This window comes from Ambystoma mexicanum, chromosome 4q, assembly GCF_040938575.1.
Source record: "Ambystoma mexicanum isolate Mex_15411 chromosome 4q, UKY_AmexF1_1, whole genome shotgun sequence".
Taxonomy (NCBI): Eukaryota; Metazoa; Chordata; class Amphibia; order Caudata; family Ambystomatidae; genus Ambystoma; species Ambystoma mexicanum.
In genome coordinates, this window is record NC_090928.1 from 1257162060 (window position 1) to 1257180637 (window position 18578).

Consider the following 18578-nt stretch of genomic DNA (forward strand, 5'->3'; position numbering starts at 1 on the left):
AAGCATGCATATATACAAAGCTGGATCTTAGAGGAGCTTACCACCTGGTACGAGTAAAAGAGGGCGATGAATGGAAGACGGCCTTCCGCACCAAGTATGGGCTATTTGAATATCAGGTCATGCCCTTCGGACTTTGCAATGCCCCGGCCGCCTTTCAATATTTTATGAACGATGTCCTCAGAGAGCTCATAGATGTATGTGTTGTTGTTTACATTGACGACATCCTCGTTTATTCTTCATCGGAATCTGAACATCGGAAACACGTGAAAATGGTCCTCGAAAGATTGCGTCAACACAAACTTTTCGCTAAATTGGAAAAATGTGTTTTCAACGTGACTGAAGTTGAATTCTTGGGATTCATATTATCACCTGGCGGAGTGCGTATGGATTCAAAGAAGGTCGATGCAGTTCTCAAATGGCCATCACCATCCTCCGTAAAAGGTGTGCAAAGCATGTTAGGCTTCGCTTACTTTTACCGCAGGTTTATCCCCGAATTCTCTCGAATAGTCCAGCCCATCACTGCCTTGTTAAAGAAAAACAAACGTTTTGAATGGTCTACCGAGGCGGAACAAGCTTTCCAGGATTTGAAGACTAAATTTATCTCTGCACCAATCTTAAAACACCCTCGCCCCGAACTCCCCTACATCGTGGAAACTGATGCTTCAAGCCTTGCCATGGGGGCAGTTCTATCACAAAAGGACCCGGTAACCAATCAGTTGCATCCCGTGGCATTTTGGTCCCGCAAATTCTCGCCTCCTGAAATCAATTACACGATTACTGACAAGGAACTTCTGGCTATCAAGTCTGCCTTTAAGGCTTGGCGGCATTATCTGCTGGGGGCCCGACACACCGTTACTGTGATTACGGATCACCGAAACCTGCAATATTTGAAGACCGCAAAAGCCCAATCCTCTAGACAACTCCGTTGGGCATTATTCTTTGCCGAGTTTGACTTCATAATTACCTATCGACCTGGTACAAAGAACGGTAAAGCCGATGCCCTTTCTCGGATGGGAGTGGAAGAACACTTGGTCAACCCTAAACCTGTACCAATCATTCCCGAACAAAGAATTCTGGGTGTAATCGCCACAGAATCCATAGAGGAAGTTAAGGATAAAGCCAGGCAACTTGTAACTCCAGCAGACATACAGAATTGGCATCTGCAGGGAAAGGACTTTGCAGTAAAGGACAACTTATTGTATTTCCAAGAACGATTATACCTACCCAGCACAGATTTACAGAAAAAAGTAATCTCTTGTTATCACGACTCTTTAATGGAAGGTCATCCCGGTATAGCCAAGACCTCAGAAAAGATCAAGCGCTACTTCTGGTGGCCGTCTTGGAAAAAAGATATCAGAGACTTTATAATGTCCTGTGGAGTATGCGCCCAAAACAAGAGTCAAAAGGAAAGACCAGCAGGCCTCTTACGCCCTATTGACATCCCACCTCGCCCTTGGCATACGCTTTCTATGGACTTCATCACCGATCTACCTCCATGCTCCGGATACAATACGATTCTAGTAATCGTGGACTTATTCTCCAAGATGGCGCATTTCATTCCGCTCAAAGGCTTGCCAACAGCAGCAACTCTGGCCCGAGAATTTCTCAAACATCGTCCGACTGCACGGTTTTCCTTCGGTTCTAATTTCGGATCGAGGTAGTCAATTTATTTCTCATTTTTGGCGAAGTTGCTGTCGGTCGGCTCAAATTGATGTGAGACTATCGACCAGTCACCACCCTCAGACCGACGGACAAACCGAGAGGACCAATCAAACTCTGGAACAGTATTTACGCTGCATGCTGCAACAAACTGAAAAAACTTGGAAAGATATCCTTTGGATAGCCGAGTATGCCTACAATAACTCTGTCCATTCGGGAACTGGGAAAACCCCGTTTTTTCTTTTGTACGGCAGTCACCCTCGAACCTCGGAGTTGGATCCCCTCCAAGATCTTGAAACACCAGCAGTAGACTACCTGCATTCTACAATCACCCAAGCCTTTAAGGAAGCTGTTTCTCACCTTCAAAGGGCTAAAGAACAATACAAGAAAGGAGCAGATCAACATCGGAAGGAAGCCCCTCACTATCAAGTAGGGGATCATGTCTGGTTATCCACCAAATATCTATCTCTAAAAGGGCCACGCACATTCAACCCAAGATACCTTGGTCCCTATTCCATCACTACCATAGTAAACCCAGTAGCGGCCAAGTTGGACTTGCCCCCGCACATGAAGATACATCCGGTCTTCCACGTCTCTCTATTAAAACCCGTGCAACCTCAAACCCGACTAACCAAATCTCCAAAACCTATCCTAGTGGATGGAGAACTCGAGTTTGAAGTCAAAAGCATTCTGGACTCCAAGATCTCCAAATCTAAACTATTTTACCTAATTGACTGGAAAGGCTACGGCCCCCAAGAGAGATCCTGGGAACCTGCTGAATATGTCCACGCTCCTCGCCTAATCAAAAGATTTCACCGAACATTTCCTGACAAGCCAAAACCCCCGGAGAAGCCCGGTTTGGGAGGGGCCTTGAGGGGGGGTACTGTCATGATCTCTGCTTCCAAAAGGTCAGGGTTTTCCCAACTCCCTTGGAAGCAGATCCATAACCCAGGTTCTGAGTGCCAACCAGTCCCAATTGGGACCTTTTGGACCCAGTCCTGGCGCCAGTGGCACCAGGCTCATAAATATGCCCAGTCCCAGCGCTGGAAGCGCCGGGCTCATAATGCTTGGGTGGACTTACCTTCAGCAGACCATGCTGCTTACTTGCCTGCCAGTTGAGCCTCTGATCCTCTTCTGTTTGGAACTACTTTTCCTGTTGGGTGGGGCTGGAGCCACTCCCTAGATTCAGAACACTGGAACTCTTCTGGAAGGCAGGAACTCTTTTCTTACCAGGAACTCTTTTCTTACTTAGGCGTGGCTGTGGAAGGAGACACCTAAGCACTACAGGAGGCTATTTAAACCACACCCGGTGGATGAATCTTGCTTTGCGTTATTCTGCAACCTCTGCAGCAGAACGCTCATCGTGTCTTCTGCATCCGGTCCTGGGCCTAAGGAAAAAGGCTTACCATCCTGAATCCAGTCTTCAGCAACACCTATAAAGACAAGAAAGAACAGGTTAGCATTCCGGCATCTGAAAGGCAAAGGCTTACCATCCTGAATCCAGTCTTCAGCAACACCTATAAAGACAAGAAAGAACAGGTTAGCATTCCGGCATCTGAAAGGCAAAGGCTTACCAACTCTTCGCACGCTCCGGAGGCCTTCGGCGCTGCATCCCGCATCTGAAAGACAAAACAAGGTGCGTTTAAAGACATTGGGGAACTTTAATACTCACGTGCCATTACTCCTTTCCACATCTAATCCAGTGGGTATTCCGGCACCCTGCAGCCGCTCCGAACTCGTACCTGCAAAATAAAAAGACAGTTAGAGCGCATAGTGAAGCAGGCAACAAGCGCTTACTTACGTGCTTCCAGGCGCTTCTATTCATCACACGGGCTCCATCTTCAACTCACTTCAGCCTGTCATCCGCCATCGCCGGAACCCTGCAAAACAAGAGACATCATTACTAAAGACTTTAAAGACATTTGAATGACTCGAAACTTACCGTTCGTGCAGTAAACGACGGACAGCAGTCCTCTGAAGTCAAGAGGCCTGCGCTACCTATCCAGTGAAGAAACTGGTTACAGCACCCTGCCCCGAGGCAGATGGAGAGCTCGGCATTCACTTACCTAAGGTGAGAGCGTTAACCTTTGGGGGTCTACAGGAGAGGAGAAGAGGAAAGAGATAGGGACACCCCAATAACCCCAGTTCATTAACCCCATATTTTCTATCTGCAGACATCTTACTCTACACGTCAGGCATACAGTGCACAGAGGTCCAGCCCAAAGAGCCAACCGGGTGCTACACATCACCTTTGAAGATACGGTAGTCGCCCAGTCAAGACCGGCGCCTCTGCGAGAATCAGGTGAGCGTTACAGCCTCCCAGACAGACTTTATCCAGAACCGCTCGTAAATCTGCCTGTCTATACTCTTCGACCTCTAGAACTAATCCAGAACAGAACTGCGAGACTTCTCCTTGACCTCAAGCCTAGGGACTGTATCTCTCCAGCTCTGAAATCTCTCCTCTGGCTCCCTGTGCCTGCAAGGATAAAGTTCACGACCCTTTGCATCGTCCACAAGGCTTTCTGGGGCCTGGGACCGCACTACCTCCAACTTTCTCTACGTAAACCTCTTCCTTCTCGAGCCCTCCGCTCATCCACCTCCAACTCTCTGAGGGTCTGATGCTTCTCCAAGCAGAGTGGGTATTAGATATCCTTCCTCGGCTGGGGCCTCCCGCTTGATCAGCCTCCCTGCCTCTCTCAAACTTCAGCAGAACCACCTCTGGTTCCGGAAGCAACTCAAGGCCTTCCATTTTGCTTCCACCTTCTCTCTTCCTATCCCTTGCTGATGTCCCTGACTGCTCCGCACACTGGTCACCTGGTCACCCACTGAATCTTGTGTCCAGGCTCCTGCATGTCCAGGTGCCCTTGCACTGCCTCTTCCCCTCCCCCCCAGCGCTTAAGGGTATCTGCAGCCCTGCAGTCCCTTGTGCCCCTGCACTTATGAGCCACCCTCCAGCAGCACTTATTGGGTTACCTGCACTCCCCTCATACCCTGGCACTTCTCCCCTCCCCCTTCTCCGCACTTGTGCGATCCGAATGACACAAGCCTAGTAAGATCGTTGTTTTTCCTCCTTATGTCGCCACCTCTTTGTCTTGTCGCTTCTAGAAACACCTGTGTACAGGCGCGTAATGATTGACTTATCATATCATTTATCATATCATAGAGGGTAGTCACCAGTTTGTTCTCCACTCCAGAGTAAAGGGAAGGGCCAGACAAGCAAGAGGAAAGGGGTACTCCTGCATGTAGTGTCCTTTCCTCCATACTCATTGGATGAATGTCACCTTGACCAAGTACCGGACCACAACCTTTTTGCAGAGCAAAACATCATATTTGAAAAGCCCGGGCCTTTTTCCGTAGCGCACAAGCACTCACTTGCTATTTACCGTTTCATTTCTTTTACTTTTTTTGACCTTCTCTCCCTTTCCTCCCTCCACTTTTGCCTTGTGATACTGTTAATATGGATTTCCAAAATCAACCCTGGGGGGGGGGGGATTTTGGGAGGCCACCTTATTATGGTCAACTGGGAGACAAACAGATTTTAGCCGAAACCATGAAGGTAAAATACCAGAGCACCAAGGCTGTGTCTCAGGAGAGGTTTGAGAGTGGTCTAGGGCTACAATGAGCCCACACAGAGCAACACCAACAATTCAGTTAGACAGGTGGGAACACAAATACAACTATTTATCAGGCCTTCAAAATACACACTGAGCATGTATATATGTCTAGACAAATGTTGTCACACCAACACTTATAAAGTAGACGTATACATTCACCCTTAGGTGATAAAGGAAAGCATTTGAGTCAATAATCAGTGCAGCACAGGTAAATACTCAGATGCATTAGAAATAGAAAGGTCACTTTAGAGTAACCATGTATAGCTTCCCTAGCTCTTATAAAGTCCAACCCTAAGATGGTTTGAGGCCTTGTGCCCAAAAGTCACCAGTTCCAAAGTTCCACTTCACAATTAGGGGTTGTAAGAGATTGACAATGCTAGTGATTATGATTAAGAGTCATAAAGTTAGTTACGCTTCAGTTAATTAAATTCACTCGATCCTTCACACTAGAATAGGTCTAGACAGGGATCCTTGACAGGCCTCCATTGACTAAAGTCAGGAAACAGTGATTTATGGACAGGACATAATGCCCATGTAACTGTATGAAGAGGGGTGGTTAACTTACTTCTCCTGGCTCGGCATTCTCTAGAGACCACCGCTGAAGCTCCGGACTCCATAGGGTGCAAAGAACTGTGCAGAGTAAGATTCCTATTGCACAGGGTAGGCCTAGAGGGAATGCACATATAGGGTTGAGATTAAAATACGGGGGAGGGGCAACAGGAAATAATGTTCCTGCTCCATTGTTATTTGATTTATATCTTTGCGGATTTGTCTTTGTAACTGGCTCAAAGCACAGTGTGTACACCCAAGCTGTGAGCACAACGATTGGACATATATGCATTTGACGCCGTTTCTAATGGCCCAGACAGCAATAATTCAACGGAGCAACAATTTAATATGTTAAATGGAAGAATTTTTCAGGTGCCCTTCAATAATTCTGTACAATGTTTTCAACACAGCTAAAGAACTAAAGTTGTGTTTTTTAGGAATAAACGTCAAGTATATCTTTAAATGCAAAATGGGGTACAGACAACTAAGAAATGGCTGGAAACAACTTTAACGTAAGGATGTTTTTCAGTCCAACCGTCTCTTGAGTTGTTCAAGAAAAAACGGTAATAAGCAAAGCATGTGCCTGCTCTGTAGTCTTACTAAACCTCCAGAACTGGACGGGAGCAACCACAATTCTGTCCATCAATGAAGGCCAAAATAGCCCTGATCATTCTGTATGGAGCTGCGCTGTAAGTAGGAATAATGACTCCTTTTTTAGTTTAGTGGATTGTCTTACGTGGAAATCACATGTGGTTGTTACAGGATTAGCTCTAACGGAGCCAGTTATGATATGATACGATAGGTTATTTATAACGCGCTTAATACCCAGAGGTTTCTAAGCGCGGACCAGGGGACTAAACCCGTGTTGCTCTGCCGTCTTGCTTCCAAAGCGAGCACGTTGCCCCGGAGCTATCCTCCCGAGACTTATAACTAAAGCAGTTTTTTTTAACGTTCTCACCAGCGAAAATAAATGTTCTTACTGAGATCCTTTTTAGGGTGATGAATCGTGCCTCCAATACTTGCTGAGCTGAAAGGAATTTAAGAAATGTTTTTGATATTTCAGGACTACAATCAAAATCCAAAGGAAACCTTGACCTTTTTGTGTACTACTGTAAAGCCTAAGGTTTCATTTTTTTTTGTTAAAGAATAATGGGAGAGTTTTATTTTTTACTTTTTTCACCAAGTTATTCATGCAAATTCAAAGGCGCATTTGTACATCAAAGTACCTTTTTATAGCAAGCTGTAAAAATATGTGAGCGGGAATGTAGAAATGCTTTACTTGCCCACTGATAAACATGTTTGTCATGCTGTGTGGCTTGAAGCAGAGTGCAGGCTCTGCTTTTTTCTATTTTTTGTTCTCATTTATTTGCCTCTAGTATACCACTTCTGTGTATGTGTGGTTACCCATCCACCCCCATATCCATTCCTTACCCCCTTCCATGTGAACCTTCCCTTTTTATTGTTATCCTTGCCCTCCTTTCGTAAAAATATTTATTTAATTTAACGTTATTGAGAACCCGTTTTTTTCAGAAGATGTTATCACAGGATACCACCTCAGGTTGTACGATGCCTGACTTTCCTCTCATTCAGGAGATGTTATTTGCCATATGTTTTCCATATGCCTCCGCTGATAGCCTTACACAGTCTCTCTGTTCCAAGTTGCACCTCAAAAGGAGTCAAGATATTCGGGGGCCCCACCTGTGTGCAAACCAGCATCGAAGGCTACCATTACTTGATGGATCATGTCATACCTCCTGGAGAGCTATGCGATTCATGATCTTCTTGTCCCAAAATGGCTCCATGCTCACGCCGTACGTCCCAAAACAGCATTCATAGCTTTATAAAGCGTGGGCCTCTTGATGACATCTGCACAGCAGATATTCTGCACACATCCAGCTCAGGACAATGGTCCCGGGCCGATACCCAGTTTTATTAGTCCGCTGCAGCAGACACCTTTGGCTGGATTTGGGATTAGGTCCCACCTCTCCCTGGATCATCTTGCTTGGTAATCTCCAGTGAGGGTGGAGGGAAGGGGGCAGGGCATAGGAGTAAAGGAACGCTCATCACTGTAGTATGGTACTCCTGAAGTCCATATTCCCCTTTCCGTGGTATAACCTTCACGCCAAAGGTAGTTTTCCATTGCGTCTGGTCTGAGCGAAAGCAGAGGACTGGTGGACTAGGCTAGAGGGCAGGTCAGCAGGAGCAGAGCTGGGTGCACAAGTTGGTCAGGCTTTTCTGTTTGAAAATAAGGTTTTGCTATACAAAAACGATATGGTACCATCCAGTCTGGGGATGACATTGCATCTGTATGGAGTAAAGGGAGCTCTGGACTATTAGTACAATAGTCACTATGGTCGCTTTTCCTGCTTGATCAGACTATTACCGACTTCCTGGCAGTATCAAGCTCTCAGTGGGGTTTTGTTTCATCTGGATGCTACTGGCTGGTAATCAAGTCAATGGTATGGCCATTTGCCAGGCTCCTGGTGTGAAAAGCATAAAGGGACAGTGGTTAGAAAACTGTGTTAACTAGACAAAAGCAAAACAAACAGTGCCAGATCTTACAGAGGTGATAACTTTATGATAACTCATAGTTTTGGCTACTAGCTTAGTAGGTCCCCTGCTCACAGTGGGGCTACTTTTGGCTGCCCTACCTAAACATTTCTGCTATCTGTATTTGCATAGCAGTTTTTAGAAACGAGGCTCTCATATTGTTTCTGTGACTGAGAAAACCGAGAGAAAGAAGAGGAAAGAAATAGAAGGCAAAGCGTTATGCTAGAGCGCGAGGCATTATGGAAAGGCTCATTGGATACTTGGCCTTATGACCCGTTGCAGTGGAACCTGTGAGTAGTGTACAGTGATCCTGGCGTCTTGTTCCTTTGGACAGTAGTGTCCCTCCGCATGCTGCCGTGGCATAGACCGGTGGGAATTAGGGAAGCAATGTTTGGCCGGAGTGGAAAAAACATGACCAGTTTTCAGGCTGCTCTTTTTCAATAACCCTCACATAATGACTATAGATGAGTGGGTGCTGTTTCAAAGAGGATTTGGTACACTGACTAAAATACAGATATTTCTCAGTCTTGTTATTTCCTTTTGTGTTTCTCTTTCCTTTTGCTCTATTTCTTTCTGTCCTTTATATCTTTATTCCTTTTCCTCTCAGTCTTTGTTTATCTTAGTGTGTATTCTTCCTTTTCTGGTCCTTGTTTTGTACCCATTTTGTTACAATTGATTTTCCTCTTAATCAAAATGCACTCTTTATTTTTTAGATATGTATTTCATCCCAGTCTCCTGTTTTCTCATGTTTAATATCTTTGACTGGGGAGGACGAAGTCTGACAGCAATCACCATGTGGGTAAGTGATACTGTGGATAGCTTCACAGCGCCCTTCATGTGGGTGAGCGTTGTGTGTATGGGAGGACGTTACTTAATGCCACGCTGCATGTGGGTAAGTGATGTGTGTTGGACGGCTTCAGCAATCTGCTTGTGTCTGAGATCTGTATGTGTGGCAGGTGGGAGAGGGTAATGCCTCATGCCACCCTTATGGGGATGGCACCATATGTGGCTTCACATCGCCCTTCGTGTGGGTTTGTGATGGTGTGTGGGAAGACAGTCATCAAAGAGCTCTGCATGGATAAGGGGGGTGGGGTGTGTGTGTGTGTGTGTGTGTGTGTGTGTGTGTCAGTCACAGTACTGTGACAAATCTGACAAATTCATCACTGATTTCCTGGAAGGAAGCCTCTCTTATGTGGCCAGGGAAAGGCAGAAGCTACCTTACTCTGGCCCTGGGGGGTGGCTGTCTGAAGGAGGACCACATGAGTGAGGACAAGGTCCAGGGAGACAGAAAGAATCTGTATCAAGAAAACTCTTCAGTCAGATCTTTTAATAATCACCAAGTACCTTTGCAACAGACATACATGGCCTATTATAAAATAGACACTGATTTCCCCGGTTTCTCTGGCCCAAAACCTCTGTTACCCTCTCCCCCCCCTTTTGTAGTACTGAGACGAGGAAGAGAGATGGCGTAATGAGGATAACTAGACACAGCGAACTAACGCTGCGTTCTAGTATTTGGAAGCTGCAGGGCAAGACAGGGACATTTAAAAGTAATGCAAGGGAACCAAATTGGAGAGAACGAGAAGCAGAACGAGAGAGCCAGAGACTGGAGAGGCACCTGTCTTGTGCGTCATCATGAAGGAAGCCGAATGCTAGCTGACTACAGGGTGCAGTACAATGCTCAACGGACATGGCGTGCCGAGCAATTGCTAGGTGAGAAGTCCACCGTTTTCTGTGAACAGGCAGCCAGAGCGGCCGAGGACAGAGCAAAACAAGACGGGAAGTGGACAACTCACTGGGCGCCTCACCAGTAGATGTCTGGAAGAACATATGCTGGGGGAAACACGAAGTGCACTGAAGACGCCAGCCATAACCGGTAAGCTGAGAGAGAAAGAACGGGTTACCAGGGCGCTTCAGAAAGAATACTGTGCACTGCATATTACACGAGTAAGCCTAAGTGAAGGCAGAGCAAGCTTTACCAATACAAACATTGTTGAAAGAGTAAGCCTAGGGGAAAGCAGAGCAGTTCTTACCAATACAAACCTTGTTGAAAGAATAAGTCTAAATGAAGGCAGAGCAATTCGTACCAATAAAATGTTGTTGAAAGAGCATACCTAAGTAAACGCAACACTGATACAAACATTTTGGGAGGAAAAATATTAGCTAAAGTCAGTACAGACATTGTCAAGAGAAAGAGCCTAATCAAACGCAATGTAGATATTACAAGTGTGAACAGTGCTAAGAGCAAAAGCCTAACGAAATGCAGTGGAAGAAATAAATGGTTGCTGACTCAATACTGTATTATTGTTGTGATTTGGATAAAGGAGAAAGTGAGCAAAGAGTGGAAAAGCCCTGGCAGATTAGTGAACCAGGCAAGCAGTGAGTCTGGGACTCACACCTAAGCAGGGAAGTGAACATACTAGCAGGCGAGTATACCAGGGGGAGCAAGAAGGACTGTAAAAGCACAGTGGTCAGAACCCCTGTACGTGGATTTGGATTACAAATAAGGGAGGACTCATACCCTTTTAAAGATACTGTAATAAAGGAACAATACCTTGGCAGGATAGTATACCAGGGAAAAGGATTGCAAAAAATGAGAAAGAACAGGAGTTGGAGCCCCCATATGTGAAAGTTGAATAGAAGTACCAAGAGAAGAAACAACAGAGTGGAACCCTGACAGGGAAGAAGCCAGGCGGGAGAAGAACAAGTAAAACAGATAAGGTATGTTTCATGCCTCTTTATGCATTTATTTAGCATGTAAACGCGGAGGCACCAATGCGCTGGTTACAGACAGTAATAGCAGGTGTCACAAGCATATCGTACATAACATGCGGGAGTGATTGTTAGACCACAGGTAAGTTCAGGGTGTTCCGGAAGGTCCAGTAAGATTGTACAGCTCTCAGTGAGGTAGGGAGTTCCAATTCTTGGATGCGATGACTGGGAAACTGGTCCCCCAGATCTCATTTGCTTGAATCTTGGGATGGTAAATTGGTGAGAAGGATGAGTGGTTAGGTCTAGCTGATTGTGCTTTCATTAATTTATTCGATAGGTATCTCGTGGACTTTTTAGAGAGGCATTTGTGCGTTATGGATAGACATTTGAAAAGAATGTGCTCACAAGTGGTTAACCAGGGTGCACTTCTTGCTGCCGAGATATGATCATGCTTTGAAATGTTTAGGGCAGCTCCGAGAGCATTATTTTGGATGATTTGGCCTTTATTAATGTTGCGCTTGGAGGTGCCTGTAGATAAGGCATTGCAATAATCCAGTCAAGAGCCAATAAACGCTCTGGTAATGGTGGGGCAGCTGTCTGTGTTTAAAAAGGGTCTGCAGGTGTTGATTGGTTCGGTGGTGTGCGTTGCAGAGGAGGCTATCACGTTGGAACTTCCTAGATAGTGATAGGGTGGCATCTAGGTATGCATCCAGGGTCTTGGCATTGCTAGAAACAGGGATGGTAATACCCGCGATGGTAAAAGACTTCTAGGCTTGGTCCAGTCTACTCAGAGAGGTTTGCGAGCCGACCAAGAGAGATTCTGTCTTTTCATCATTGAGGCAGAGAAGGGGGGAGGCCATCCATGACTGGATGATATGGCAGACTGAGTACAGAGTGTTGGCGTCCATAGAATAGTTTACAGTGAAAGGGAGAAGGATCTGTGTGTCATTGGCATAGTTGGTGTATGATATTCCTAGGTCATATAGCAGGTAAAAAATATGGTAAAGATGTTATAGAGGGTAGGGGAGACCCACAATCCTTGTGGGACGCCACAGGTGACAGGGTCCGGTGGGGCTGTGGCATTGGCAGAGAACACTCATGGATCTGACACAGAGGAAGGAGGCGATGGCTTTGGGTGAGAAATAGACTGCTGAGGCAAGGTGATGACACAGGATTTGGTGTTTCAAGAGGTTAAAGGCTGAGGGAAAAAAGCAATTTACAAACATACACAAAATAAAAACGATTACCCCTCTCTATGTCCATGCTATGTTAACAGGTTAGCCACACACAATGGTTCTACCTTTCTCTGCCATGAAATATAAGTGAGACGCTATATAATATTTCAAAACATCTACAGTTTATTTTAGCATATACAAAACTGTTTTTTAAATTTTAATAATGATTTTCAGTAACCATCACTACACTCAAGTTGTACGATATTCAAAACACTTAAAACACATACAACTCTCACAAGTCAATTTTCGACACACAATTATAATAAAACATAGAAAGAAAATTATATAGAAGACCATTTCGTGGTGTAAACTGGAACAGTGCACACCTCCTTAATAGGAATGAACAGAGGCAAAAGAACCTACTCTCTGTGCAATCACTTTTCAAAGCAACTCACTTTTCAAAAAAACCTCATATTCCTTATCTATGATATTTGTATCTCCAGCTTGCTGGCCTCGGAAAAAATGTTTCCCAGTAGAGGGCGCTGTGCATCGACTTCCGTCGAGTAGGTGTTCCTCGACAACCACCGTATCGACGCCGACGTCATCATGCCTATAAATGGCCACGCACAGCGTCCGTTGCTCAGTTCTGTTTTTCCGTGCTTTGTGTGCATCGGAATACCGTTGCTCAGTTCGTCAGTCGAAATATATTCATATTTCCTCGAGAAAACTGACTCGTACTCGATGGCTTCCTCCTCCGAACCTACGACTCCTCGGTCCGGTTTCAAAAAATGCAGAGACTGTGGGAAGAAAATGTCGTTGACGGATCCTCACAGGATCTGTTTGTGGTGTCTGGGAATCGAACACCAGTGTTTGGAGTGTGAGGAATGCCTTTCCATGATGGCGAAAGCCTTGTAGGAGCGTAAGGGGAAGCTCAAGAGAGGTAAGTCAGTTTTAACTTCCTCGAAAGTTTCCGCGGTAGAGTCGAGACATTTGTCTCCTCACCGTCGAAAGCATTCTTGGTCTAGGTCTCGAAGTGGCTCCCACAACTCGTCGAGGTCTAGACACTCGAAAAAGAGACATAGAAGATCTCCTTTGTCGTTGTCTTCTAGTTCCCCTGAAAGAGTACATTGCCCCACAAAACACAGCTCTCAGGCTGAGTGGAAGGAATTCAGAAAAAAGATGCTAAGCGTCTTCGAGAAAGCGGCCTCGACCCCCTCAAAGTCAGCTGAGGGTGATACCCCGGGTGAAAAGCCCAAAAAATCTAAACGCCGCGAGTCGAAGCACCCGGCGAAAGAGTCGACCCGAAAGCGCCATGAGCCATCGGGAAGTAAAGCATCTTCGACGCCATCGTCGAAAGCCCCTTCAAAGCATAGATCGACGCCGTTATCGAAGGGTTCTTCGACGCATCCGTCGATCAAGTCGACGCTGGCGTCGACGCCGACATCGACGCCGATAAAAGAAAAACTCACTGCTACTCCACAGCCAACGGTTACACCAAGAGCCTCCGACACGACGTCGAGAACGTCGTCGACATCCTCGAGCAGGATTCCGATCCTCTCGAGTTCTTCGAGGCCTCTTCCAGTTTTCTCGACGCCTTTGTCGGCGCCTTCGAGGATTTTTACATCGGCGTCGACGACATCAACCTTTTCAAGGCCACTGATGATGGCTCCCTCTGCTTTAGAGATGGGTTTTATACCATTTCACAGGCCAGAGCATCCCCCCTTAACTTCAATTTATGAAGAAAGGGAAGATTCTGATCAAGAAAGGCCTTTTGGGCTGCAGAGGACCACATCACCTGAACCAGAGACTTTTGCCTCTGAGGAAAGAAGGTTGAAAGACCTTCAGGATGTATTACAGGAAGCAAGTGGCCTAGACACTTCCCCAGAAGTGGAATTTGTCAAACCAGACCCAAGGGAACATGCTGAAACCCCTTATAGAACCCTAATGTCAAAAATTATGGAGTTCATGGGTTGGTCTGCGCCTTCACCTGTTTTTCAACAGGATGACCTCACAGATATTCTGGATAAAGGTCCACAGGAGGATCCTGTGATTCCCTTTCATTCTGCTTTACAAAGAAAGATTTTAACTAACTGGGAAACTCCTGAAGTTGTCCCTGCGGTTAACAAGAAGTTGTCAGCGTAATATAGGGTATCTGCTGCTGACCCTGAATACCTATCTAAGCACCCTACTCCAGAGAGTCTGGTGGTCCAGGCTGCAACTTCATCAGGCAGTACATCTGCATACCCCACTGCTCCATAGGATAGGGATGATAAAAAATATGATGCCATGGCTAAGAAAGTCTTCTCGGCCTGTAGCATGGCTTTAAAATCTATTAATGCGACTTATACGCTCGCTAGGTTCAGCCACACTCTTTGGGAGTGTGCTTCATCAGCGGCTGACTGCCTCCAGGAAGGAGAAGAAAGGGACGCATTTTTAAATGTCATCAGAGATGGTAAAGATGCAATATGTGAGTCCCTTCAAACTGGCATTGATTCTGCTGACAGTATCAACAGGGCCATGGCGGCAAGTACCACAATACGCAGGCATGCGTGGTTGAGAAAGTCCGGCTTTGCTTCTGACGTACAGGCCAGACTTTTAAATATGCCCTTTGACGGCTCTTCCCTGTTTGGTAAAAAGGCGGATGACAGTTTGGAAAAACTGCAAACATCTAAAGCAGCAGCCAAGTCACTAGGAGCTGCAATCCGCCAAACTAATTTTCGTCCCTCAGGATCCTCTTGGAGAGGAAGGTCCTTTCGCTATTATTCCTCATATGGAAGAAGCAGAGGACGGCCGACTCAAAGAGGCCAAGGAAAATGTACCCGTGGTGGACGGGGTAAAGGAAAGAAAGCCGCATCAGCAGGAGCCGCTCTAGCTTCGGCAACTGCATCAGCCGCTCCCAAACCACTCTGAGGTCTCCCATCACAAGACACCTGTAGGGGGCAGGTTAACTCACCATCTGACGGAATGGCAGGCTACTACGTCAGATGCTTGGGCATTGGAGACAGTTGCCCAAGGTTACTGCCTGCCTTTCCTACGCATCCCTCAGAGCCATCCACCGGGAAACAGCTCTCTGAAAGTGCCGGATCCGCTCCTCTTGCAGGAAATTGTAGACCTGCTAGAGAAAGGTGCCATAGAACCGGTACCTGTAGCGGACAGGAACAAGGGCTGGTACTCCCCCTACTTTCTCATACCAAAGAAAGACTGAGGACTGAGACCCATCCTGGATTTAGGAGAATTGAACAAGTTCCTCAGGAAGGACAAGTTCAAGATGTTAACTCTTTCTCAGATCCTTCAGGCCCTCCAGCTTCAGGACTGGTTGGTATCTCTGGACCTTCAGGATGCTTATTTCCATGTGCCAATCCATCCCAAGAACAGGAAGTACCTGAGGTTCGCAATTGGCAACTCTCATTATCAATTTCGAGTTCTGCCATTTGGGCTGACCTCCGCCCGAGTGTCTTCACCAAGCTAATGTCGGTTGTGGCTGCAAGTCTAAGGAGGGAAGGGATTCACGTCTACCCCTACCTGGACGATTGGTTGATCAGAGCAGTTTCTTCGGAACAAGCTCGGATCCAACTAGATTATGTCTGCCACTTCCTTCACAAGCTGGGCTTCTCCCTCAATTTAAAGAAGTCACAGATGATACCATCACAGAGACTCAAGTTCATTGGAGCAGTCCTGGACACGTCCCTGGGAAAAGCCTCGCCACCAGAGGTGAGGGCTCAAGATATTCTGCAGATGGTCACCAGGTTTCAAAATGCCCAACGTCTCCCAGCCTACGACTTTTTGAGGTTGCTAGGCCTCATGGCATCCTGCATATCCCTTGTGCCAGAGGCTCGCCTGAGAATGAGATCCCTTCAGTGGGCACTGAGGACTCAGTGGTCACAATTCTCAGGGAGGATGACAGATCTCCTACGGATTCCGAACAAGGTAGCCCATGACCTTCAATGGTGGGCCTCTCCAGAGAACATCTTGAAAGGAGAACTGTTTTGGCAACCATGGCCGGAGATAACAGTAGTCACAGACGCCTCACTCACGGGGTGGGGAGCCCATGCCAACGACTTAACCATCAGCGGTCGTTGGTCTCCATCGGAGTCCAGACTACACATCAACCTGTTGGAGCTGAGAGCCATCAGACTGGGACTGAAGGCTTTTCTGCCATCTGTATGGGGGAGAAACGTCCTGATAATGACGGACAATACAGTGGTCATGCACTACCTCAACAAAAGAGGAGGCGTAGGGTCACTGCCACTGTGCAGAGAGGCGATGCAGCTCTGGTTTTGGCCAATTCAGGAAGGAATCTCTCTATCGGCAATTCACCTAGCCGAAGAGAAGAACTTGACAGCGGACGCTCTGAGCAGGCAGAACACAGTCTCCCACGAGTGGGAGATAGCTCAGGAAGTCCTTAAAGAGATCTTCGCCCTTTGGGGAACCCCTCAAGTGGATCTGTTTGCCACCAGTATCAACAGGAAGTGCGACAGATTTTGATTAAAGGGAATTTCCCCGAGAGGAGCTCTAGGAGACGCGTTCGTAGTGGACTGGGAGTTCCGACTTCTGTATGCGTTTCCTCCGGTCCCTGTCATTCCTCAAATGATCAGGAGGTTGAGAAGGTTTCGGAAGACCATGATCCTAATTGCCCCGGATTGGGCCAGGAGAACGTGGTACCCGGACCTTCTGGACATGTCCATCCATCCTCCAATTTGTCTACCGTACAGAGAGGATCTTCTCTCGCAGAAGGGAGGTCAGGTTCTCCATCCAGCCATCAAGATCTTCAACCTTCACGCTTGGTATCTGAAAGGTTGAGGTACAAGGATTGGGACCTTCCAGATGACGTCATGGAGGTGTTGCTTTCGGCCAGAAGGCCAGCAACTAAAACTCTATACCGCGCCGTTGGAATAAATTTGGCAGCTGGTGCAGAGAAAAGAATATTGAACCCTTTTCATGTGGTACTCCTGCAGTGTTATCCTTCTTACTATCTCACAGCGCTATCGATCTTTAAGCGCACTGCAGAGGAGCCATCGTATTTCAAAATTCCATTGGTAATACAATGCCTGAAAGGTCTAACTAATGTTTACCCTCCAAGACCATTCCAAGTTCCCTTATGGGACTTAAATCTAGTTTTAAACTTCCTAAAGGGTGCTCCATTTGAACCACTCCACTCTTGTTCATTGAAGTTTCTCACTCTCAAAACTGTTTTATTGGTAGCATTAACATCTGATAGAAGGGTTAGCGAGATACAAGCCCTATCTTGTAAACCTCCTCATACAATTTTTCACAAGGTCAAAGTCGTTCTACAGGTGAAGCCTAACTTCCTCCCAAAGGTAGTTTCTGAATTTCACATTACTCAGAAGATTACTTTACCTTCATTCTATCCTCCTCCCCATCCGGGGAAAGAGGAAGAGAGACTACACAGGCTGGACCCTAAGCGAGCCTTGAGTTTTTATATCAGTAGACTTGCTAAAATTAGACAAGCAGACCAACTCTTTGTCGGTTACGCAGGACATACGTTGGGATTGCCAATAACCAAACAAACCATCTCCAGATGGATTATTTTAGCCATTCTGGAATGCTACAAACTGGCAGGGAAAGAGCCCCCTCAAAATCTAAGGGCTCATTCGACCAGGGGTATCGCAGCCTCCTCAGCTCTTCAAAGAGGGGTACCAATTAGAGACATATGTGCGGCTGCCACATGGTCGTCCGCACATACCTTTACCAAATTATATAGCCTGGATTCCTCCTCCAGTCAAGAGACTAGATTTGGCAAAGCTGTTTTACACTCTGTTCATTCTTAAAGAGTAATATGGCATCTCTTACTCCCGCCTCCAATCACATACCACTGCTATGGGAGTCTATCATAGATAAGGAATACGTCGGAGGACACAATCTCTTCGAAGAACAAGTTACTCCTTACCTGGTAACGTTCTTTCGATGGGATGTTCCTCCGACATATTCCTTATCGCCCCTCCCATCCATCCCCGCAGTAACATTTCCCTTGTGGTTGCAGCTTACACTCCTTCAAGGGTAGTAACCATTCATGCAATAACTACCTTACTCTACAAAACGGAACTGAGCAACGGACGCTGCGCGTGGCCATTTATAGGCATGATGACGTTGGCGTCGATACGGTGGCTGTCGAGGAATACCTACTCGATGGACGTCAACGCACAGCGCCCTCTACTGGGAAAAAAATGTTCCGAGGCGAGCAAGCTGGAGATACAAATATTATAGATAAGGAATACGTCGGAGGAACATCCCTTCGAAAGAACGTTACCAGGTAAGAAGTAACTTGTTCTTCTGTTGTATATGCTCATGCTCTAACAAA

At 46.4% G+C, this 18578-nt stretch overlaps 1 protein-coding gene across 4 annotated transcripts in view; it reads left to right on the top strand.

Moving 5' to 3' along the window:
* Positions 1-18578, top strand: part of SLC29A1 (solute carrier family 29 member 1 (Augustine blood group)) — a 589752-nt gene that overhangs the window by 518876 nt on the left and 52298 nt on the right. For all 4 annotated transcript variants that reach the window (XM_069608852.1, XM_069608853.1, XM_069608854.1 and 1 more), the window contains one exon: positions 9086-9171. In XM_069608852.1, the coding sequence (XP_069464953.1) occupies positions 9086-9171 (86 nt within the window). The remainder of the gene's footprint in view (positions 1-9085; positions 9172-18578) is intronic.